Source organism: Magnolia sinica, chromosome 13 (assembly GCF_029962835.1).
Source record: "Magnolia sinica isolate HGM2019 chromosome 13, MsV1, whole genome shotgun sequence".
NCBI lineage: Eukaryota > Viridiplantae > Streptophyta > Magnoliopsida > Magnoliales > Magnoliaceae > Magnolia > Magnolia sinica.
In genome coordinates, this window is record NC_080585.1 from 19,428,014 (window position 1) to 19,452,679 (window position 24,666).

The window sequence follows — 24,666 nt, forward strand, 5'->3', positions numbered from 1 at the left end:
TTCCAATTGTATCTCTTGAATCAAGCAAGGTAACATCTTCATAGCTACAGGTAGATCCTTGGCACCCTAGTTTCCACCTTTAAATTCACAAGTTTCAATTACCTTATTCACAATCACTTTCAATTATTCAAGAATTCAAATTGAGACCGTCTTCTTCTTTTAGTTCTAGTTATTTTTAGAAACGTACAAGATTAATCCCTTTGGATTTGACCTCGGCCTATTACTACATCGTGACCTTACACTTGGGGTTATAAACACAGCGTTTATTTAGATCTATATAACTCATTAGTTTAAAAGGGTTGAATAATCACAAGTGAGCCTCACGTGATGGATGACCTCACATGATGGATAGCCTATGTTAGTGCTTAAATGTTTCTAACATACTCAATATAGATCATCATCTCCTTCAATCGCTTGTTGGATGATTAGTATTGCCCAATTGATTTGAGAGGAACACCCAACTAAAGGGGGGCTCGACACGATGGATAATCCACATTAATGCTTAGACTCTCATAGTGTATTTAATATAAACTATCCAATCCCAACTTTAGAGTTTGTGTCCCAAAAAAATGATGTACACCAAAGATATTGGGCTTGTGGATGCGTTAAGGCAGATTTTAATAACTATGGGTCATTCATGGACATGTGTTAAGTACCTTAAACATATTTAATGTTACATTATTCTTTCTCTCATTTATATTAACTAGGTTGTGTGAGGAGTACGTGATATATTCTTTAGTTACAGGAAACTTGAGATTGGACACAGTGATCGCGAACTAGGAAGAGTTGTGTTTTAAATATTTCAATATCCAAATGAATCATGATTGTCAGATCTGCTTATGACGCATTTGTGGACATCAATTTGAGAGGTGTACAACCATCATTTATAGGGAGATTGACTTGGGTCATGATGGAAGGTTTCCACCATAGGAAACAAACTCAGAGTTGGTCATGCCTTTTGCCCCTACCCTATATAGGAGTTTAACCAGACCATGGATATGGAATCTTGGTATGGATCCTGGATACTCACATTAGTGGATTGTGATCCAAGTCAATCGTCTAGGAGTCCATTAACATGAATTATAGTCATACGATCATGGATTTAATTGTGCACATTAATTGATTAATCTTTATACCCAAGGATATATGAGAATCTTGGATCATGACCTGGTGACTTGGCTCACTTTACAAAGCTATTTAAAGGCCATTAAAAGTGACTAATGCTGGGTACACCTATCAAGGTTCATTAGTTCTCACATAAGCCAATATGGGATCCACGAATTTACCACGAGACTTGCTTGGGGTTGCATATGATTAGACCATAAAGTCATTAAGAAATTTTTTTCACTGGGCTTAACAATTAAAAGGTCTTAATCGTTTTTCAAATGGTTTTCACTTGATAGAGTTTTATTTTAATTGGTAAAATTGCTTGATCACACTCGATGAAAATCTGATGGCCCGGATCTAATGGCCAACTTCATAATCAATGTGAGATTTGAATCATAAGCGGGTGGCCTTAACAATGGAGGGATTGGATCATAGGTGTGTACATGTTAGAGTTGGTTTTAAGGGCTTCCTTCATGATAATATATATTAAAGTTTGTAAGGTGGCCAATCATGATGCTAAAACCCCTAAAACCCTGACAAGAGAGAGAGAGTTATTAGGCATTTTCCTCTTCCCATCAAGAGAGAAGAGAGAGGGAGAGAGGTTATCTCCCTTCCCACCTTGTATCATCACCATTGTTATACTTCTCTTTGTTGTATGGTTCACCCAATGGACATTTGTCACATTTTATTCACCCTAATTAAAGGTATTCATGTTCTCTTCTTAGGTTCCCTCATTGGCCTAGGAAATCGACATTAATAGATGTACATCATCGACATTGTTTACACGATCAATCGGATCTATGTATGATCGCTGCCATCCATATGTTTTTATATGCTTTAAAATTCTAATATATACTGCATCCAATGTTTCTTAGAAAGAGATTCTTTAGTTAAATGTTTTGTATGCAATTATGTTATTCATATACCGAAAGGACCCAACAACAACCCCTAACCAAGTAGTTAGGATCATTCAATCAAAGTGATTTGAAAAAGGACGGAGAATTAAAGATGAGCCTCCTTTTATGAATGGTCTACATTATTACCTAAACCTCTTTAGCATTTTAATTAAGGACCACCCATTTATAAATCACTAATTAAATGATTATGATCATTCAAATAATGTCATTTAAGAGGAAGTGGACAAAATCAGTCCAGGAACAGTCTTTGTGGGGGCATTTTGATGTAGCTTTTATCAAAGCTGTTAATCCATTCCTTCATATTATTTTAGGTATGAATCCAAAAAAAGTAGATCCAAGGCTCAAGTGAACCATACGGTGGGCCGTTAAAAACTTCATGGGAACTACAAAAGTTTTGGATCAAGCTGACAATTGTGTTTTCCCTTAGTCTACGTGACCTTAGGAATAGGTTGGATGGCTAATAAACATCACAATGGGCCTACAGAGGTTCAACGGTGGGCATCATTATTCCTGTTGTTCCTAAGGTGTGGTCCATTGAAGCCTTGTATCTGCCTCATACCTTAAAAAAGATACGGAGAGATGGATGAATGGCGTGGATAAAACCTACACATTAAAGTGGGCCCCACATAGCCCCTTCCTGGAAGCCGAGGCGGGACGCAATCCACTTCAAGTCGAGAGAGATGGCAATTAAAGATGGGCCCCACAGCCAATGGCTATTGATACAACAACTAAGATTGTAAGATTTAGATGTTTTTTTGGGGAATCTACATCATACAGGGCAGGGCCTTAATGTCAATGGTCTGGATTCTTGAACTATGACCAATGCTTGTACGGACCATGGGCATCTCCCTCATCAGGACCCTCCAATTTCCGCAGGAAAAATCGGAGGCAATGCAGGCGATTTGTTGATGAGAGATTTTAAGACGTGATTCGTGTTACACGTGCCAACACCGTAGGCAACCGTGAGAAGCAGGCCATTCTGGTCCACTCATCAAGTGGCCGCACTTCTGAATACAAACATTCCTTCTTTTTAACCGTCCATTTTACTATAAGCTGTGTTGCCCACATGATGCTACGATCATCTTGATTTTGGTCCAGGCCATATATCCCGATGTGACCCACCTGATGAATGTCCCGGATCTCTTACATGCCTCTGCTGTTGACACTTGTTACAGGTATCACCTATCTAATCTATGTTCGCGAGAATAGCCACACCCAAGCGACGGTTTGCCGAGGGCCAAATGGAATTGAAAACGATCAGAACGGAATCGTTTACAACCACTGTTTTACGTACACCCAAGCTTTGTGGGGCCAAAATGTTGAATACATAAATCCACTCCGTCGATAATGTGGAAGTTATTATTTCAACCGTACATAAAAATATAATCATGAAAAGAAATTAGTATGGGATTCGAGACAATGCAAAATTGCTCTGAAAACATCTAAGTTCAGGCGGTGTTGTATCAGGCTAATTTCTCACTGGTGATTTATACCAGATTAATGGATTTGATTGAAAATACAGTCGATGATGACTCACAGACAAACCTGCGGTTGGCAATCTGGCCGATTCCTCTTTGGGTATTAAAGCCGAAGATAGAACCTGATGTAAGGAGTTGATTTTATAAATACAAGTGGCGGACCCCACAAGGCTTGGATATTTCACGTGCTGCGGAAGCTGTTCGGCGTACAAAACGAAACGAAGTTTCTACACTCCACCAGATGTTTCCCGACTGACCTTCTCATCCCGCTCAGACTATCTTCTCGGGTGGAGTAAGCCGCCTGTCCCTTCATACTTCGTAATTGTGGTCCCACGGTTAGAGACAAGTTGGAGGCAAATTCTTAAATTTAAGGAGATTATCCTACTGTTGTATTGTATTTTTAATAATTTTGAAAAAGTTAATAAAATAACGACATGTGATATTATACCAGAAATAAGAAGTAAATCAAAAGACACCAGATTCGGAATATCTTTTTAGGCTTACGGCTTGCATAAGTTTAGCTCCACAATGGTGGATGATTTGAGAGGGGTTCAAAAGTAATGCTTTTATAAAGAGAACTATATTACAAAAACAATTTAGAAAAGAAAAGAATTTAAAAAGGCTTTTAAACTTATGTAACTATTACTTTAATGGAAGAAGGTTTTTGAACTATTGTAATCGTTATAATAATTTAAAAAAGATATGAAAAAATAAGCTACAATAGGAATATATAAACAGTAGAGAGATGTGATGGAAAAAATTCAACAAAACCAATCCAACCAACAACAAAACAATTAATCTAATCTATTAATTTATCTTTTATCTCATCTTATTATATGCGTAGCAATAATTCTTAGCTATAATATTTAGTTATAATCTAATTTCACGCCCAAACACTAGACTTGTTCTTTATCGAATATTAAGTAAATTTTTTTTTTTTAAGTGACATGTTCTTGCCGTTGCTTTTACTGGCTGATAATGAGTTTTTCTTTTCGTTTAATTTGTACTAATATTATGAATGTCCTTTTTTATAGAGGGTACAAAGTAACCCATTTTCGAAGGAAGAACTCTGCATTCTAATTATCACACGATTGTTATTAAATTCTGTGAGTGGCTAAGTAAATGATTGATTTTCTCATAATCTAATCATATATGTTGATATTAGACATATCTGCTTATTTTAGCACTTTTGGTCAAAGTTGATCAATTTGGATTGAGCTGCTATATTAATTCTGGCACACCCATATAATTGAAAACAAACCCGGCAACCAACGATATTATACTTTTGGATGTTGAAAAATCAATATAGATTTTAATATGAATTGAATATTACGTTGCAATTTGATTAGATGGTATACTGTTATCATATATAAGGCATAATCAAGTACATAATCAACTAAACAACTTTCAAACATACTTTGTACATGCTCATCTCTAACCAAGCTCGTTATCCAATATAACTCAGTGGTGGCTCCAAAATTAACTTCACATGCTTTACTATATTTGATAAACTTCTAAACAAAGGCCCACTAATATTCTATCTATTTGTTACAGCTAATCACGTCAAGATGACATTGGGCTTCACATGCTTTACCACACCCAGCAGACCTATGAAAAAGGTCCACCAGCAGTCTACTCATTTGTTGTGGCTAGGGGTGTACATCGAGTCCAACCGAGTCAAGCTGGCCTCAGCTCGATTTGGCTGGCCACTAGCTAACCTCAACTCAAACTTGGCTCGGCTTGGTCCTCAAGCCTGACTGGCGCTTAGATTGGTTTAGTCAGTAGCTCGGGCCAGCTCGGGCCGAGTTCGCCATTGAGGCATTTTCACGGACACCTAGACTGTAATTTTAAAATCTCATTGTTTTACAAACAGAAACAATGATTTTATAGGTATTTTTATCAAACACCTTCCAAGCAACATAAAAACCAAGAAAAAAAAAAGATATTTATTTTATGTACATACCTTCATTGCCACTAGCCATACTTTGTTGAGTCATTTCATCAAACACTTGGTGAGCAACATCAATAGCAAGGTAACTAAGTCACCGAACTGATTCAATCCGAGTTGGGGACAGGCCGAACTCAGTTTTGAACCGAGTCGAATTGAGTATTTTGGAGCTGAGCTAGCTTGGTTCGTGTACACCCTTACCCCTAGGTGTGGTTGATATTGCAAGCCGCGAGCCTGGAAAGGAGCGTATCCAAAACGCAATTGACTTCGCATGCTTTACCAAACCCAGTAGACCTTTTAACAAAGGCTCACCGTTACTCTACCCATATGTTGTGACTGATAATGTCAAGACGCGACGCGAGCGTAAAAACTAGGAGTATTCAAAACGCTGGTGGGCCACACCATAGAAAACAACGGTGGCGATTATGCCTACCATTGAAACCTTCCATGAGCCCCCTAAGTTTTGGATTAGCCTGCTATTTGTATTTACCCTTCATCCTCACGTTATGGTTCAACCCAGGAACGATCCAATGGTGGGCACCCATCCCCTCTGTGGTGCGGCCCACTCTATCATCGGATCTGATCGAATTTTGGGATCAGATCCTAACATCAGATGGAGCAACTGATGGACGGAGTTTATGTAACACAGACACCACGATGGGCCCCACAATGTATTCTGTTGTCCGGCCTCCATAAAACCAGTGTGGAGGAATCTGACATCCCTCTCAAAATCTCTCTCAGCAGCTAACCGTCCGCAACCCGCTTTTAGTAGAAACTTCTGGAAGCTTTGAGTGTTCGCCTACCTTTTCCTCCTTCCATAAGTTATACATACGAGCAAAGGTATGTAACATCCGCAGCGCTACTCTCTCTCTCTATTAATCCGCTCTTCTTCTTCTTTTTCTAAAACTTCCATTACTTCCAGCAGCAGCTGCATTTCTAGTATACTCGCAGTTGTTGTGTTGTAGCTACCAGGCGCTCTGTTTTCGGCTAGACAAAACTACAAACACCTGTCGACCATGGCTGACGACGCTGTCGTTGCAGTCTACAGCAACACCGCCATCGCCGACGCCAAGAAGAATAACACCTTCTCCATCAAGGTCGGCCTCGCGCAGATGCTACGGGGCGGGGCGATCCTGGCCGTTACTGATGCCGAGCAGGCCAAGATCGCCGAAGAAGCCGGTGCGTGTGCTGTTGTCGTCTCGGAACGTGCTGTTGCCGGCATTGCACGTATGGCAGATCCGTTGCTCGTGAAGGAAATCAAGCGGGCTGTCTCCGTCCCTGTAATTGCCAAGGCCCGTGTTGGCCATTTTGTTGAGGCGCAGATCCTTGAATCGATCGGCATCAACTACATTGATGAGAGCGAGGCGCTTGCTGTTGCTGATGAAGATCACCATATCAACAAGCACAATTTCCGGGTCCCCTTTGTCTGCGGCTGCCAGAACCTTGGTGAGGCCCTGCGGAGGATAAGAGAAGGGGCGGCTATGATCAGGACTGAGGGTGATATCTCTGGTGACGGGAACATTGTGGCTGCTGTCAGGCAACTGAGGTCGGTGATGGGGGAGATTCGGGTTCTTAGTAACATGGACGACGATGAGGTGTTTACTTTCGCAAAGAGAATTGAAGCCCCTTATGATCTTTTGGCACAGGCCAAGCAGCTGGGCAGGCTACCCGTGGTGCTATTTGCATCTGGTGGCATTGCTACACCGGCTGATGCTGCACTGATGATGCAACTGGGATGCGACGGGGTGTTTGTGGGCCGTGAGATTTTTGATGGGGCCAATCCCTACGGCCGAGTTCGCGCAATTGTTAGGGCAGTGGCCCATTACAATGATCCACACGTACTGGCAGAAACTAGCACTCGACTGAATGATGCAATGGCAGGGCTCAATCTTAGTGAGGACGGGGTCGAACAGTTTGTGGGCGGAGGTTCGTTTTAATCTTTGTGTTTCTGTGGGATTGTCTCTCAATGGGATTTTGTTTGTTTTAACAAGTGAAGTCTGTTTTACTGTCAGAAGAAGGCAATGGTCTGTTTTGTAGTTGTAGTTGTTGTTATTGTTGTTTGTTGTCTTCCATGTGCTGATTTCTTGCTTTCTCAACTGGGTGTTGTAACATATGAGCCCTTATATAGTATCTCAGGATATACATTGCTTTTGCTTGACATTGTCATTGTTTCATGGCAATCTATTTGTGCTGTTTGGGTTGTTCTTCACATCAAAACTTCTACAATTGTTATTGCATCTTAACACTCTTGCACTAGCAGTAACACTTGCTCTATATCTCTGTAATCAAAGAAATAAACAATAACATCAAATGTGAACTATCTTGACGTGGTTTCCATCAAGGCAATTTCAATCTTCTAACTACAGCTTTTGCAATTCAATGGAAAAACAATTAGACAATGAATCTAAGGGGCCCACAATTGCTGGGACACGGTCAGTTCAATTGCATGTTTTTGCAATTCAATCGTCCTTGATCGAGGTAAGAGTGAAATAGCCTAAGCAGTCTGATTAGTTCGTTGAATCTTTTTTTTTGGGGGGGGGGGGGGGGGGGAGGCCTGGGGTCCTTATTGCCAGAACCAAGTACTAGACCTACTGGTTTTTCGTCTTGACCTCTTTTCAATAATGAGAGAGGAACCTCACCGAGGTGGTGAACCATGTAGCCTGAATTCATGGCTTGTAGAGGCCTGTTAGCCCATGTAAACAAAACTTGTTATAGGACCCTTCTTAATCACAGTACTCGGAAGCAAGTGCTTTAGTTGGCACTCTGTTAGGATCCAACAGAACTAAGGGGTGCAGACAGTGCACTCTAAGGGATTCTGGACAGTCTAGGAGCATGATGATACTCATGAATGTGGAGGGTAGGCACCTTTGGTAAGGTTTCAAGTGCTACAGATTATGTGCAGCAACTTGCACATGATTAGGTTCTATGGAGGCATGGTAAAAGAAAGAAAGTGCCATTTTCTTTGAAAGTTACTCTCCAAGAAATCATTTGTGGAGAAACTAAAAAACGGGGTGGGCTGGGAATATTTTTAGGATTTCTTTGTTTTTTTAATTTTATGAAAACACATTCTTGGAAAAATGTTTTCCACCTAAAAGAGAACTAATCAGGAAAAAAAATGTGATTTTCTTGGAAAGTATTTTCCACCCAAATACTTTCCAAGCTCCCAAACAGGCCTTGATAAACTTCAAACACTGTCGTGTTCAAAGGGTGTGATTGTGAGAATGCCCCTGCTGGTGCCCTGACAGAAATGAAGAACATTGATGAATGCCAAAAGGCTTTGATTTGGATAGTCAAAAGGAATATTATCCCTAACATGGACACTGTTGTGTCCTTTGTCACTGGAAGAAATCCTTTCAATGTTAAAACATCTCCCTGATATGGACACCATTGTGCCCTTATTTTGTCACAGTAAGTCTTCTTTATCCATAGTGATGGGAAATTTGCAGCTTTGTTGCAATTTGGAATGCCCTATCAGCTATGAGAGTGGGTACCCTCATGCAGAGGGTGGAAGCCCATAGCTTACGCCACATGACCAAGAGGCTGCAATCTCTTGCTGGTTCTGAAACCCGTGGCTTCTGTCATGAGGTGGAAGCCAGTGTTCTTTGATATGAAAATCTGTTTGCTTGGTCTGAGCAAGAAGCTAATGTCTCCTAGTTGCTGGTTCTGAAACCTGTGACTACTGTAATGAGGTGGAAGCCATTGTTCTTTGAGATGAAAATCCGTTTGCTTGGTCTGAGCAAGAAGCCAATGTCTGTCCTGGTGGCAATACTACATGGCAAGAACCACAGCCGCTAACAGCCAACACCCTTTCCAAGCAACATGGGTTTGTGGCCCTCAATATGATCTTCAAATCAACAGCTCCATACATATGCTCAAGAAATTGTACATGTGGCATATATGCACCGCAAATTGAACTGCCAAATGGTTGGGCCTGCTGAAGAAGAGGCATTGCCTCAAAATCAGATAGATTAAACAAATCCTGTCCTCAGATTAGTGTGCATTTGCCATTTGGAAAAAAAGAAGTTATAGATGTTTGTGGAATTTGGACTGTTGACCATTTTCCGCTTTCTCATTAATGGACTTCACCAATAACAAAATGATATTTTGTTTGTGGAATGTGGACCATTGACTACTTTCTATTTTAACCATCCATTATATGCCAACCAATCGGCCAATCGTTTTTGTTAATGACCATCTCAGGACGCATGATTCAGGCTATTTAATGAGCTTCATCAATGTCCTGTGTACAATTTCTTTGTGCATGTGTACCGAGGGAACCCACTTCTAGAGTACTGATTTTCTTTTTCAGAAGAGAATGAAGAAAAAAAAAAAGATATGGTAGGAAGCTAGTAACTTGCATAAATGACAAATGCATTGGAGAAGCAATCAAATGCACATCTTTGTAATGGAAAGATGCTGCATCAAGGGATAGAAGTTCTCATGCATACAGAAACTCCCCTGCAAATGTGTAGTAATGGTTCCATTTTCGCCATCATCGTTTCAATAGGAAGGTTGAAACAATACGAGGAGGTCTCAATTTTCCATTTACTCTTTCTTGTCCTTCACTTCACTTTGGTTATTATTAACCAAGCATCGTAGAGCTATCTCATAGGCAGAGAATATGGCTCCATTCACCACAAAAGCACGTGCAATGGCAGTTCCCAATCCGCGCCAGAGCACGGTGTAGCCCTCTTCTTGTACGCTCTTTTGGAAGCAATCGATGATGCCGCAGTACTTGGGTGGAGGGCAGTCCTTGTGCGATTGTGATTGGGCCTGGAGTCTGGTTTTCACTACATCCAGAGGGTAGCAGCACACCCAACTGGCCACTCCTGCCAACCCTCCTGCAACCAGCATCGTCCTAAGGCTCTCTTGGCCACTCTTTCGGCAGCCAGGGTGGAGACACTCCCTTGTGGACTCGTACGTCCAAAAGTAAACACCGTGAGCAGGAGCATCTCGTAGCACAGTGATGGCAAGGCCTCGGTACATTCCCCTGATTCCTTCTTTCCTCATAATGTTCTTGACAACGTTCACTGGCCCTTCCACGTTAGTTCGGTGATGCTGTATTTGGAGGCGTATCTTCACTAGTTCAACGGGGCTGAGAATAAGGCTCTGTAGAGCACCTGTCCCTACCCCTCCTAGTGCAACGCTTCTATAGGAAGGTGGGTTGCTGCCATTGCTTGAATCAAAAGCTCGCGACAGAACTGCATACACCTGGAAGGCCACAGCATTCTGCACCAGGGGGTAAAAAACAGCAGTATAAGCAAAGTGCTATTTTGAGAAATTCACAACTTCTATAGCTGCTTAAAACCAGAATGAAACCCTAATCACAATCCACGAATAGTTTTCTCTATACAATAGAATAACAAATTTACTGCACGGTTAGGTTTCTGACTGGTACAACTGATCACCATACAAACCCTGGCTAATATGGTGACAACATACATTTGAATTTGTTGAAATCTTTATATTTGCTAAGTTAATGAGCTGTTATGCCATGTTGGATTAAAGATGCATACTTTAACATGACTAACTGTCAATGTTGGTTCATTTTGAAATGCATCTATGTAAGCAACATCCACTGAAATGCTGAGGAAAGAACAAACGAGTCCATGAAGACATCACAGCATGATCTGCCGCAGCACAGTCCCAAAAGAAACACTAGGGTCGACTGAGACTTGACTTTTCCTAATCACAATTTGTATTCTCACAGTAAAATGTCTACTCGATCCCCACACAAATGGAATGGTCCACCTTTTTATATGATAAAGGGCTCGGTTTATTTCCTATTCCAACCAAGGTGTTTACCAAGTCTAAACACATGCATTGCCCCGCTCATCAACATGCCGACACATTCAAGTCCAAGCACGTGCATAGCCCTGCTCATCAACATCCCGACACATGTGCCAATATGGCAAATGGGTGCAATATCCAAGTGGCCCATCATTTTGGACACACTTCATAAATCCTCTGGCGAAAAATATGCAGGTCAACTCATCAGGTGGGCCAGTGTATGAAACAATTTGCTGGCTGGCTGTCCATTTGCTTCGTACATAGTGGTCCACCCGATGAGTAAACTGGCTTGATCTTTGGGAGATGAGTACCTGATGGACCACTTGGATCTTGCACATTTTGCCTCATTAGCATGTGCGTAGGCATGTACATGTGCATGGCTATAAACATGTGCAGACTAAGAAAACCTCTCCAACTGAAAACTCCAATTTTCAAGCTGTTTGGTGTTTAGCATGCTCAGTGATTCCAATTTTATAATCAAGATAATTAACTTTGCATTCTAAAATGACAGCTAAAAGAATAATGGGTAAGAGTGAATTGAATGTGATGTTTATAGCGAAGTCAAGGCTACAACTATTTTAAGTGAAACTTCAAATTAGGAGAGTAACAGTGATTTTTTAATTTACCATGACCAGGGCTGGCAAGCAAGAATTGCTGAACTGGATGATTCAAGGACCACTTCAGTGTGTGTGGGTCATGACTTGCTAAGCTAGTGTCCGGAAGCAATGGCTAAACCCAAAAGGCTCAGCTCTATTTCATGGGCTTGGAATTATGCAACAATGGTAAACTGTCACTACCTTCACTAGGGTTAAAGCATGGTTTCATAGCAACTGTAGTGTATTAATTGTCATTTGTCATCATCTAATAGATTCAATATTGGAAGCCAATGTGTCAGTTTTCAGCATATCTACACATGTATGCACTTCCGGCTCCTTAGGTCCTGTTTGGTAGATGCCTAAAAATGAGTTCATCTCATTTTAGTTAACAATAATTATGTATCAGAGATCTTCATCTATACAATTAATGTTAACATGAACTCATTTATGTATTAGAGATCAAGATCTCTAATATATAATTACTGCTAAGTAAAATGAGATAACTTATTTTTAGGTGTCTACCAAACAGGGCCAGGTTGTTGGGGATCCAAACTCGTTGAGGCTTAACATGTCTGCATTAGTGGCTGCTTATGCTTTTCTTTCTATATCATTCTTCTCATATAAGTTCTTCTAACTTTGTCATCTTCATTCTGCTAAATTTTGATATCATAAAGCTCTATGCATTAAGAAAGTTCATTAGCTGTTTTCACTCTGTGATTGATGTCATTTGTCAAAAAAACTTGTGGCTAATTGACCCAATTTCAAACATTCCATGACTCATCGTTGTCCAAACACCACCTCCCTCCCCACACTAACATGTCCGAACTGGTGTTTTAAATAGCGTAGCATTTGGCCCTCTATAGTGTGTAGTGTAAGCTACACAAAACTCGGTACTTTTTAATTAAAATAAAAGAAAGACGTGAAAATTTTACAAAATGCATAATTCCTATGAGTTGTTGACTGTGAATCTAAATCGTCAACCACATATTTCCATGCAAAATCTCTCCATCTCTTTGGCTTCAAACATCTCTAAGTGTGAACATTATTACTATTATTATTAATTAATTGAAACATTACAAATTCACGATATGGACTACAATATGGATGGTCCGGATTGACCTAATTCCCCAATCCACGATATAGACCACAATTTGGATGATCCGGATTGATCTAGTGTTGTGCCAAGTGTGATAGGGAAGAGTGACCATCATTTTAAAATAGGTGTTGAACTAACACATAAAAAGCACTTTAAAAAAGAAGAGAGATTTCAGGAAGTGTACACTACCTGCACTACACGCTACATGCCCTGTAACCTACGCTACCTGCTCTACACGCTACATGCCATGTAACTTACACTACCTGCACTACACACTACATGCCCTGTAACTTATGCTACCTGCATATGCCACGCAGCATTTTAGCTACGCTATGCCACGTAGCGTACGCTACAGGTGCTACTGAAAACACTGTTTCCAACTGTAAATTCATGGCGCTGCTTTTGTATCATATAGACTACGTTGACATAATTAATTGCTCTGATGGGATGGTAAGCATGTAATTACCATACCATACCATGTGAGGTTGAGTTGCATATGGAGGTCAACTAGTGAATTCCTACTGAGGTAAGCATGTCATGGAACTGTTTTAAAGTTAGTTACAAATCCTCCAATTTGAGGACTGCTCTTTGATAGATATCTGCGTCTAGTTACTTTTTGTCAAGCTAAAACAGGATCTTCATTAGCCCTAGATACCAAGCTTTTCAGTGTTCTTGCCTGAAATGGAGATGCAGTATCATCACTAATCAATGAGTGGATTTCGCACGACTGGTAATTGATGCATGGTGTTTTACTAAAGATGAATATAACTGAGTTAGCAATTTCAGGGCTGATTTGATTGCCCTAAGCAAATTCTATGAAGAATTCTGGTTTTGTGCATTGCATATTCAGGTCTCTTGCATCTTGCTCGTCCATCATTCAAGATTTGTCTTGTTCAGATGCTGAAAGACTTCCTGATTGTTCATGACCGCAGCTTCCTTCTTGACTAAAACCATTTTCTTTTTTTTTGATACTTGTAGGAAAAGTGAACAGAGAAGAAGGGAATATTTTGGGGAGAAGAAGGAAAGGAGATTACAGAGGAATATGCTCTCTTTTATTATTAAATAAACCCTAGACTAACCAAATGTGAAATTGTGTACTGGGGGAGAACCAAGATTACATCAACCACATACTAACCCCAGGCCTATTTGATTTGCCAATTACTCCAGTAATCTAAAGGAAATGTGTCATCCTTATGATTTTACCACTGCCCAACCAAACACAGGAATCGTCAGTCAAATGTAGATGTATTCAGGAGACAAGTAAAAGAATTTATAATCATTGCACTTTTTCATGGAATTACCATGAAAATCTCGAATGCAAACAGCGACATCAGTGAATTTTGGTGAGGATTTGACATTAAAGTAATGTAAAAATGCCATCATTACGATTTGACCGCCGATAAACCAAACACGGGAACCGGCAGTCAAATGCAGATGTTGTCAAGAGATAGATAAATTAATTTATAATCATTGCACATTTCCTTTTCATCGCCGTGCTAATTGGTCAAAACAACAGAGTATTTTATTAAGAAACCCTAGACTGAATTTTGTTCCATATCGAACAGAGTTTTCAAATTCATTCATGTCACAAGCTTCCCCATAGGATTGCGGCTCTGGCACTTTTAACATGCCTGGCACCATCACCTTGACCCACAACAAAATATGATATGAGCCCTGAGGGGGCACCAAAGCTACATTAACAACATCTAGATGCCCACATGTTCTTATGCACACAACCTCTAACAATACTTGTATATAAACATCATAAGATGGTTGCTCAGAATCTACTATAATCTACATCCACTATCGATATAAATACATATAAAAGTCTAACAATTCCCTGTCCCAGACCACAAATCAAGCAGCAAAATTGAACACCTGGTAGAACCAGCAAAAAAGGAGCAGACATAAACAGAAGAAATAAACCCATATAAAGGAAACTAATAAATAGTTCAGGGAATGGAAAAATCATAAAAATTTGTATAGTTGATGAAAGATGAATGAAGTTTAATAGACTAAGCTAGCATTTGGAGGTTTCCAAAAAAAGTTGGCCGATGGGAATGCTCTGCCCAAAATCTCAAGTTAAGAACTGAACTATTCAGTCTTGCTTGCAATTTGGGGTGGAATAAAAAGGAGAACATGAACCCACTAGTGTGGTTTTTATTTTCTAAGCCACCCCAAATGCATATGGATAACCAATCCTGATTTTTGGGGCTATCCATCCAAACAGGCCTTAAGGTTATGTAGCAACTCAAAGCATTGTGGGTGACCTGGAAAGCGACTGTAGCCAAGGGAGTGCCCATGCCTCTGTAGAGAGAAGAAGGGCCTTCAGTCGTGACAATACTGTGAAGGAGTCTGAAGGCGGAGGTGTTGTTGGAAGGCTGTTGGAGGCGGATCCTGAGGGTGTCGAGCGGATGACCGGAGATTACGCCTGCCATGCCGCCAAATCCTCCTGCTACAAATTCTCTGCCCCAGCTGCCTGCGAGAAATTCTGGCCAGAACTCCATCACCAATCACTCCCATTCCACAACACTGTCACCCGATGATGATGAAATCCCAAAATCCTTGCTCTCTTCCCTTCTCAACCCAGAAAGGATTCCACCTTAGTATCTCTCCCAAACCAAAGTCTAAGAACCCAAAAAGGTTTTTCTCTTATAATTCCAGATACATGAGTAAAACCAATGGAAAATTTTCAAATGTCTCTGAAATCCAATTGTGAGAAGCTAGACTCTCTCTCTCTCTCTCTCTCTCTCTCTCTCTAAAACTATATACACTCTCTCTCTCTCTCTCTCTCTCTCTCTCTCTCTCTCTAAAACTATATATAAACAAAAAACGCAGAAAAGATATAATCTTTGAATCTAGAAACCAAGAGCCCCCCCAAAAAAAAGTCTCTCTTAAGGGTTTCCCCAAAAAAAAAAAAACAAAACAAACCTGAAATACCAGATTAACCCAAAAGATAAAGCTCTCTTTCTAAAACTTTCCAAATATATAAGAAAATTCTGGCTACGATTTTTCTTAAAAAAAAAAAAAAAAACCAAGACCCTCTTTCAAACAGAAATCACCATCCAGTAACTCTCTCCCTCTCTCTCTCTCTCTCTCCCTCCCTCTCTCTCTCTCTCAAAGATCTTCTCTCATTGGAAAATCCAAATTAGAGCAAAACCAGCAAAGCTCTCTCTCTCACGAATATGAACCAAAGCAAGCAAAACCCAGGAGAGATGGAGAGTAACGGGATTTTCTTCTTCTTCAATCAATCGATGTATGGGTGGTGAGAAGAGAGACTGATGGCCATACCACCAGATTCTTCTCATAACAAATTACCACCCGCTGCAATTATATTTCTGTTGGGACCGCCTTTTTCTGCTCGTGTTGTAGGGCGGGCAAGGAAACGGCCAACTTCAGTTTTCGGACGTACCCAACATTCCAAAACATACTTCCACGTGTCACTCCTTTTCCTTTACACCTTTGCAATCTCCTGTGCTCTTGGCTCTTGCCACTCAGTGCTCCTCTCCCATTGGTAATGCTTTCTGCACTACTTGCCTTTTCCTACAAAAAAAGCATCCGATTACGTCAGCTCTACGGATGGTGACCGCCGCTTACGGACGTAATTGAGGTGGGCCTTACGAATGTTCTCATTTATAGCCGTAGATGGGCCTGGCCAACGTAAATGGGATTGACAGAGATTGTACACGTGGGATCCAGTGGACCACTCTTCGAATTGGACTGGGCCTCTTCTTCCTATGTTCCGCATACAAGTCAGTGAAATTAAACCGTCGAAATTATCCCATTTTAGATGTATCATAAACTAAAAATGAAGCTTATTTGATTATCTTGACTATCGGAGCGGTAGAGATTTATTGGACGGCTAAAAACAATTAGTGGTCCTATCTTAACAGACTAATGTCCACCAATCAAAGATAAAGATAGTTCAGCCAATCTATTCGTGGTATTGTGACTTCGCAACGGTGGATTCCACTATACAGTGAGTTTAATTAGAGTTAATGCATTCCACGTGTACAATGTCTGAATACCGGCGTATCAGCCGTCATACGCTGCCTGAGTATCATATTATATCTGCCCTAGCATTTTACTCCTTTGATTCATCCAGTGGGATGGGTCCCACCAACTGGGAGACTGTGACTCTTTGTCAGCTTGGCGTTTTGTGGGCCCACCCACGAAGACTGCACGGATGGTACGTGTGGGGCAAGTAAGTTCAAATGAAAGTGGCTTAGGATAGTAATACGTGTTTAAATAGGTTGGGTTTTGACAATGACAGGCCCACATCCACCTTTTGCAAACAAAAGCCTTTGATACTCTGGCAGCGACTGATGGATGATACACAGGCACTTAGAAATTACTTAGATATTGCATACGTGGTAAACGTCAGTCCAAAGTAAACTGTCCAGATTATGGGTACCAGTTTAGATGTATCATGAACCCAGAAAATTTTAAGCTTGTGCTCTATTCTGACCGTTGGATTAGCGTACGTTTATCGGACGGTGAAAGATTAGAAATATCCAAAGATCCTATTTCACAAACAAGTGTCCACCGAGAGGTTAGGGTTACCCAATTAACTTGATTTTGGGACTGTGATTTTTTTATTTTTATTTTTCTGGGTTAGCTTGTTAGTACACACCCATGTCAGTACACACTCTATGTTAGCCACCCCCACTAGGGATCGATACCAAGACCTCAAGTGTTTAAACGAGGTATCTCCTGATTTTGGGTATGTGATTTAGCAACGGTGTATGCCATATTTATAATCTCTAAGTGCCCCGCTTATCAAGCGTCATACTCTTAAAGAGTATCAAATAAGGTTTGCAATATATCTCCAAGCGCACGTTCTCCCGGGAGAGTGGCTGCCTGCCTGCCTGGCACACTTTTTTTTTTACGTCAGAGGCGAAATCGGATTGCCTACTAAGATACTCTGCACGCTCTTATCGCACTGAGTAAACTCAGTTGGGCCCACCGTGAATGTATGTGGTTTATCCACGCCGTCCGTCCATTTTTCCAGCTCATTTAAGGGGTTGAGCTCAAAATTTAGACATATCCAAAGCTCTAGGGGGTCATACCACAGGAAACAGCGGGAATAATGATTTCCACCGTTGTAACCTTGGTAGGCCCCACAGTGATGTTTATTTGTAATCTAACCTGCTCATAAGATCATAAAGACATGGATAAAGGTCATACTCATATATAAGCTTGATCCAAAACTTACGTGGCCCCAAGATTTTTTCAACGGTAGAAGTTCAATTCACACTGTTTCCTGTGGTGTGGTCCATTTGATCTTTGGATATGCTTTATTTTTGAGCTAAAGCACTAAAATTTTCTAGTAAAATGGATGAACGGAGTGGATAAAATACATAAATCATGGTAAACCGAAAGAGTTTACTCAGTACGCTGGGCGTGTTCGGGCAGTGGGATTAGAAGGGATTGGGTGGGATGGGATTCATCTGGTCCTGTGCCGATTCCAGTCCATGTTTGGAAAGAGTGGAAAAGCTTTGGAATTAGATTAGATGAAAACACATTGGGTCCTGTGTCAATTTTACTCAATGTTAGCAGGTTGTGTAGGTCCCACCATAATGTGTGGGCTATATCCACACCGTCCACCCATTTTTTGAGATTATTTTAGAGTATGGGCCAAAAAATCAGGTAAATCTAAAGCTCAAGTGGACCCCACCATAGAAAGCAACGGAGAATGAATACTTACCGTTGAAAACTTCTTTGGGGCCACATAAGTTTTGGATCTATCTAATTTTTAGGCCCATGCCATAAAATGAGGTTACAAAACAAATGAACGGTCTAGATATAACACGTGTATTATTCTTAGTAATTTTAAATGGTAGTGAGTATATCCATTCAATGTACCACCGTATTACCAACAAAGCATGACATTAATCTTATCCGATGGCAACAGGGACAATCCCTGCCATGGGTAATAATTATGTTTTTTGAATCTCATCCCACCTAATCCCTTCTAATCCCACCGCCCAAACACGCCCTAATCCCTTCTAAGCGTTCAGTACGCAATCCGCTTCCGTGTCTGAGGCTGGCATCAGTTGGGCCCTACTAATTAGGTGACCTGATGGAGAAATCAGGTAGCAAGCACATGTGGCAGACTGCACGTGAACATCCAAAAAATTATAAGAATATAGATCTCAGGTGGACCACACCACATGAAAACAATAGAGATTGAATATCTACCATTAGAATCCTCCTAAGGCCCAGTATACTGTTTATTTGACATCCAATCTGTTGGTTAGGTCATAAAGTCCTAGGTGAGATAAAAAACAAAGATGAGCTTGATCCAAAACTTTTATGGTCCCCAAAATGTTTTTAATGGTGGACCCTCATTCAACACTGTTTCCTGTAATGTGGTCCACTTGAGATTTTGATATATCTCATTTTTGGATTCAAACCTTAAAATGATCTGTAAAAATAGATGTACGGCATAGATGAAACACATATATCATGGTGGGCCCACATAGCACCGACCACCAGCCATTGGCCGGTATCAGGGGAGTAGCCAATCCGTTTCCCTCATATATCGTGTTGCAGACAGCCACGAGTGAAGGTACGTGAGGTGCTAGCAAACTTCGATGCTCTCTGACGGAGAGGAGAGCGAACATAATGAGACAGGAGTCCTCCACAGTAAAACAACCGAGCCACGTGGGGCCCACTGTGCTGTGCGTGTAAAATCCACTCTGTTCATCAGATCCGTCACTTCTACATATTTCTTCGATGCTTAAATTCAGACAGATCGACTACTCAGGTGGGCCACACCACACACAACAATGGGCAAGAGATACCCAACCATAGATTTGTTTGTGGAGTCCACAGGGTTTTACAATCCATCCAAACCATTTATCAGATGCATCTCACTGGGATGAACAAATCTATAGTTGAAAAAAAAATCAATTTGATCCGAAAATGAGGGGGGCCAAAGAGTTTGGACTTAGTGGCTTTAATCGTGATTTTACATTGTTCTTTATATATTCCATACCTGACCTCTGGATTTCGTTGATTTTTGGTCTATACGGTTGAAATGAGAAGCTCACATGATGTACAGATTGGATTTCACACGCACAACATAGTGGATTCTACGGATCTGGGTATTTTACCCGCTGCGTGGTGGAGGATTCTCTACCGAACTTTCCTACTTTATGCCACCGTACGTCACGCTCTCCCACAACAAAGGTAGGTTCATTTTGCCTCACACGCCGCCTAGGATCCGACGCCGCCTAGGATCCGACGTCTGTCATCGCACACAGGTCCCACGTGCTCAGCTGTCATATGAACCGATTGCTTCTGGTACGCGCCCCACGGATATCCCTGTCGCACGACGTGGGCTAGCTCTGTGTGCCCCACCATGATGCATCTGTTTTATGGAATCCGACCACACGACATAAAGCAGGGGAATTGAATGCCCCCCGTTGATCTTCCAAGGGTGCACCAAGATATTTTATTCGCCATTAATGGTGTACATTGAGTCGAACTGAGTTGAGCTGACCTCAGCTCGAACTCGGCTCGGCCACTAGCTGACCCCAGCTCGAACTTGGCTCGGCTTGGTCCTTGAGCGTGATTGACCAACTTGTCTAAATTCGATTAATAGCTCAGGCCAATTCGAGCCAAGTTTGAACAAACTTCGCCTATGCAACATTTTCACAAACACATGGTACCCTTAAATTTTTACTATACGTAGAAATAGCATTAATGATTTTACGGGTGTTTTATCAAACACCTTCTAAGCAACATAAAAATCAATAATAATAAAAAGTATTTGTAGGGGTGTACACGAACCGAGGTAGCTCGGTTGGCTCGCTCGGCTCAACTTGAAAAAGCTCGATTCAACTCGGTTCGAAGCTAAGTTCGAGCCGAGTTGAGCTGATTTCTTGAGCTCGAAAATGTGCTTGAGCTAAGTTCGAGTTGGCCCTGGCTCGACTCAACTTGGATCGAACTAGTTCAGTGACTCGGTTACTTTGATATTGATGTTGCTTATCAAGTGTTTGATGAAATGACTCAAAGAAGTGTGGCGGGTGGCATGGAACGTATGTATATGACTAATGTAAAAACCTAGCAAATGCAACTAAAAGAATGTAAAATTCCATGTTTAAAAATCTACTATTTGGATTCTTGAATTAGAATCCAAATCTGTGTTATCAAATGACCCTTAGAAGTTTTAGATATGTACATATAAAGAGACAATTCAATAAGTTTCGCATGGAAGAAACAGTGAAAAGAGTTGAAATAACCCACACACCATTACTATTTACGTTCTTCAAGTCATAGGTTAAAAAACTTTCAGAGTAAGGGACTATCAGATTTGAGAAATTATGTTCCATGGATCTATTTGCCGCCTAACATATGTGCATTTTCAAATCTGATTAGTGTGGCCACACTGAGGAAATCTAAGACACTTAAATATTATTTCCACCAATAAAAATGTAGGACCTTTGAAGGGGAATGGTAGCCTTTTGATCATGTCTTGCAAATGAATTGCTAGGAAAATGAATGCAGTAACAGTCCATATTCAACCCAATGGATGGAATGTGCCTCACTTTGTTAGGCTAAACCCAAAGATGTGTTCAAGATTGGAAGATCTCATCAATGACCTACAAAATAAAGGTCATGAAGGAGACATTTTATATTCAAAGGAAATTAACTAGATGATAAAAGGTCATGACATTCTGATTTTTTCTCCTTTTCAGGTTATTCAATCAGTTGTGAGGCCCATCGTATAAAGGGTTTGGATCATTGAACCACAGTCCTGATATGAAGGAACTAGGGAGGATGTACCATATCAAACTCACCCCAAAAGAAGTCTTAATACTAGTAGCTGCAACCTTGCAATATGAGCCTAAACAATGGTCTGATCATTGGCTGCAACCTTCCGATATGGAAGGAATTTAGAGCCTAAAAAATAGTCTGATTAACAATGTATAAGACTAGTAGTTATAATTGAAAACCAATGCGCGTAGTTGAAGGCCTCTGTCCACGCACCAAAGTATACTGTATGTGGTACGTAGGCACATGGGTTGCTGGTCCAAGCCATTCTGATCATTGATGGACCACACCTCAAAAAGAGGTTTCCTTGAATACATTCCAACCCATTACATTAAAGTACGTTGGAGTCTAGTTGCTGGATTCGGGCCCCTTTCAATGATGCAAATAGTTTATTTGGCAAGGTTCCTCTTGATTACAGGATGGCAAGGAAAAAGGAAGACGAAGAAAAAACACTTTGTCTAAACATTTCAACCCTTTGATTATCCCGGGGTCATGATAATCATTTATATTCAAAGCAAAAACAACAAAATTATCAGATGTCCTGATTAGTAGATGCCTAAAAGTGAGTTCATCTCAATTTAGTTAATTATAGTTATATATTGGAGATTTACTGTAATTTACTAATCAATATCTCCAGTACATAGTTCTGTTAATTATAATGAAAAAGCTTATTTTAGGCATCTGCCTAATAGGTCCAATGGTTGATATAATCCAATTAAGAGCTTTTATTTGTTGTCTTTGCACCATGTAGAGAAATAGTTTGGATCACGGGTGCATGACCCAAATTCAAAGGCCAACATCCAACGCATAAATACATTGTAAATGCATTTTGGTAAAGGGAAGTAGAAAAAAGAAAAGAAAAAAAAAACTACCTAATTAATGTGCAATTTACATTCTGGTACCCTTTTAAAAAAGATTTTGAAAAAGCTACCTCTTTAATCAATGTAATTATCAATCCGCTGCAATCTGTCGCCACAGTTATGCTAGTAAATGGATTGTTGGCTGGGGTGAACCTCGCTGCAATCGCTACAACAACAATGTCTTATAGCAGCAGATTATTCTGCGGATATATATATATATATATATATGTGAAAATCTGCCGTTGTAATCAACAGCGGTAAAAGAAGTATATGTCGTTGATTGCAGCAGATGGACAATTCATCGTTGTGGTCAAAATATTCATCGGTATGTACCCATTTAAAATACAGAGAGTTCCTACTATCTGCCACTTTTTTGTAGAATTCTTGAGGTGGAAATATCTGCTAATATATACCATTAAAATACAGCAGCGGTCTTGACAATCCGCCATAAACGTAACTTAATAAGGGTGGATATTTCCACAGTTGTTGGTCTTACAAAATCACATATTAATATGACGATTGATTATAATTTAATTTCCGCCGCCACCAATACTTATAATGGCGGAAAATGAAATTCGTTGCTAAATAATCTGGTATTAAAAAAAAAAGCAGTTGTCTGCCGCAGGCAGCTATTGTATTTTGTAAAGAAAAAACATTGCATAAGAGTTTTTTTTTTTTGGTTACTGAACTCTCTGTAAATAACGAGAAAGCTGCTTATATATTTATTATCGTGATAGGTTTTGATCATTGTAGTTCATCATCATTAAACTTGGATTGTAATTGATTCTATTTTCTTCATATTTAAATGAATGTGAAGAGGTAGAAACAAGCAACCTGCAAGAGCTCCATGAGAAAATGTATATTTTGGTGTAGGGCTCAACTAATAAATTTCGAACTGAATAATGAACATAATCTGTTAATGAGGTGGGCTAATTAAAGGAAATGATTCCAATCACTAACAAAAGATGTAAGAAATCTATTTAGTTGAGCTTTACACTAAAGATATACATTTCCTTATAGAATTCGTGCAAGTTACTTGTGTCTCATTCATGTTATTATTCATCCAAGTGGAAAGATAAATAGTATCAATTAGATTTCAAATTATATATATATATGTGTGTGTGTGTGTGTGTGTGCGCGTGCACGCGTGTGATGATGATAATGAACTATGTGCATGCGATATCCACTTTGACCATTAGATGCGTAAAACACAGAGAATACTTATTATGATAATTTAAAAAGGCATACAATTTAAAATATCAATAGCTAATGATAACAATGATAATGTAGAAATAAATATATAATACTTAAACATAAGTAACTTTAAAACTAAATTATCAAAATGTACATGGAGATATAATTTTCTAATTTACCTATCAGGCATAAACGAGAATAAGATCCTCTAATTTACCTATAACTCTACCAAATGAGTACGCATAAGCGAGAATAATACCCTCTAATTTAACTATAAATCTACCAAATGAGTCTGGAATGAAAAGCATCCAATGTCTTATCAGGATTAAAAAAACAAGTGTTAAGAATCAAAGATTAGAATTGTCTAACCTATCTAGAATATTACTCAAAGACAGCAGTTTGAACGATTTAGTTGGTTCAATTTGAGTTAATGAATGCTACGTGTACCAATTATAAGTGGCCGCGCATCAAGCATCACAGCAGCCGGAGTATCAAATAATTCCGCTTTTAGCCTTTCAAAAGCATCATTTCATTTCATCTCTCCGCGCGCTCCCTGCCCGTTTGAAATTAAAAAGAGGAGTTTTGCGTACGCAGGCTGCGTATGACGCTTGATAATCAGGCACTCAGATATTGTACACGTGGCATATATAAACTCAAATAAACCGACTAGATTGTGCAGCCCACAGTCTCTAGATCCCATTCCCAAATTCAGATTTTTTGCACAATCTTAACGTATGATTCGTGAGCATGTGTATGTGGAAATAGAACCGTTGGATTTTTCAAATTTTAACTGTCCGATAAATGTCCACTAATCTGATAGTCAGATAATCAAATAAGCTTAAGTTTTGGTTCGTCGTATATCCACACTTTGACGGTTTAATTTTACTACTTGTATGCCA

The 24,666-nt window shown here is 40.0% G+C and overlaps 2 protein-coding genes across 4 annotated transcripts; one reads left to right on the forward strand and one right to left on the reverse strand.

Moving 5' to 3' along the window:
• Positions 1-6,289: 6,289 nt before the first annotated feature.
• LOC131223103 (pyridoxal 5'-phosphate synthase-like subunit PDX1.2) lies at positions 6,290-14,134 on the forward strand. Of its 3 annotated transcripts, XR_009160292.1 has the most exons (3): positions 6,294-7,376; positions 11,876-12,022; positions 13,911-14,134. XR_009160292.1 is itself a non-coding variant. In XM_058218409.1 (2 exons), the coding sequence occupies exons 1-2, from the start codon at positions 6,467-6,469 to the stop codon at positions 14,003-14,005; spliced, it is 1,005 nt and encodes a 334-aa protein (XP_058074392.1). In that variant the 5' UTR covers positions 6,290-6,466; the 3' UTR covers positions 14,006-14,134. The 3 variants fall into 3 exon arrangements, 2 of the variants coding, with proteins under 2 accessions (XP_058074392.1, XP_058074393.1); XM_058218409.1 differs by lacking the exon at positions 11,876-12,022 and having other exon boundaries at positions 6,290-7,376; XM_058218410.1 differs by lacking the exon at positions 13,911-14,134 and having other exon boundaries at positions 11,876-12,884.
• On the reverse strand, positions 9,805-15,439 carry LOC131223104 (mitochondrial arginine transporter BAC2-like). The gene is made up of 2 exons (XM_058218411.1): positions 15,203-15,439; positions 9,805-10,679 (listed from the first exon to the last, which is right to left on the reverse strand). The coding sequence occupies exons 1-2, from the start codon at positions 15,437-15,439 to the stop codon at positions 9,996-9,998; spliced, it is 921 nt and encodes a 306-aa protein (XP_058074394.1). The 3' UTR covers positions 9,805-9,995.
• Positions 15,440-24,666: the final 9,227 nt, after the last annotated feature.

Excerpts from the sequence above, each read along its gene's own strand:
- LOC131223103 (XM_058218409.1), top strand. The coding sequence starts at position 6,467 with ATGGCTGACGACGCTGTCGTTGCAGTCTACAGCAACACCGCCATCGCC. Across the intron at positions 7,377-13,910 it reads CGAACAGTTTGTGGGCGGAG|GAAAAGTGAACAGAGAAGAA; the intron begins GTTCGTTTTAAT and ends TGATACTTGTAG.
- LOC131223104 (XM_058218411.1), bottom strand. The coding sequence starts at position 15,439 with ATGGAGTTCTGGCCAGAATTTCTCGCAGGCAGCTGGGGCAGAGAATTT. Across the intron at positions 10,680-15,202 it reads TGGCTACAGTCGCTTTCCAG|AATGCTGTGGCCTTCCAGGT; the intron begins GTCACCCACAAT and ends CCCCTGGTGCAG.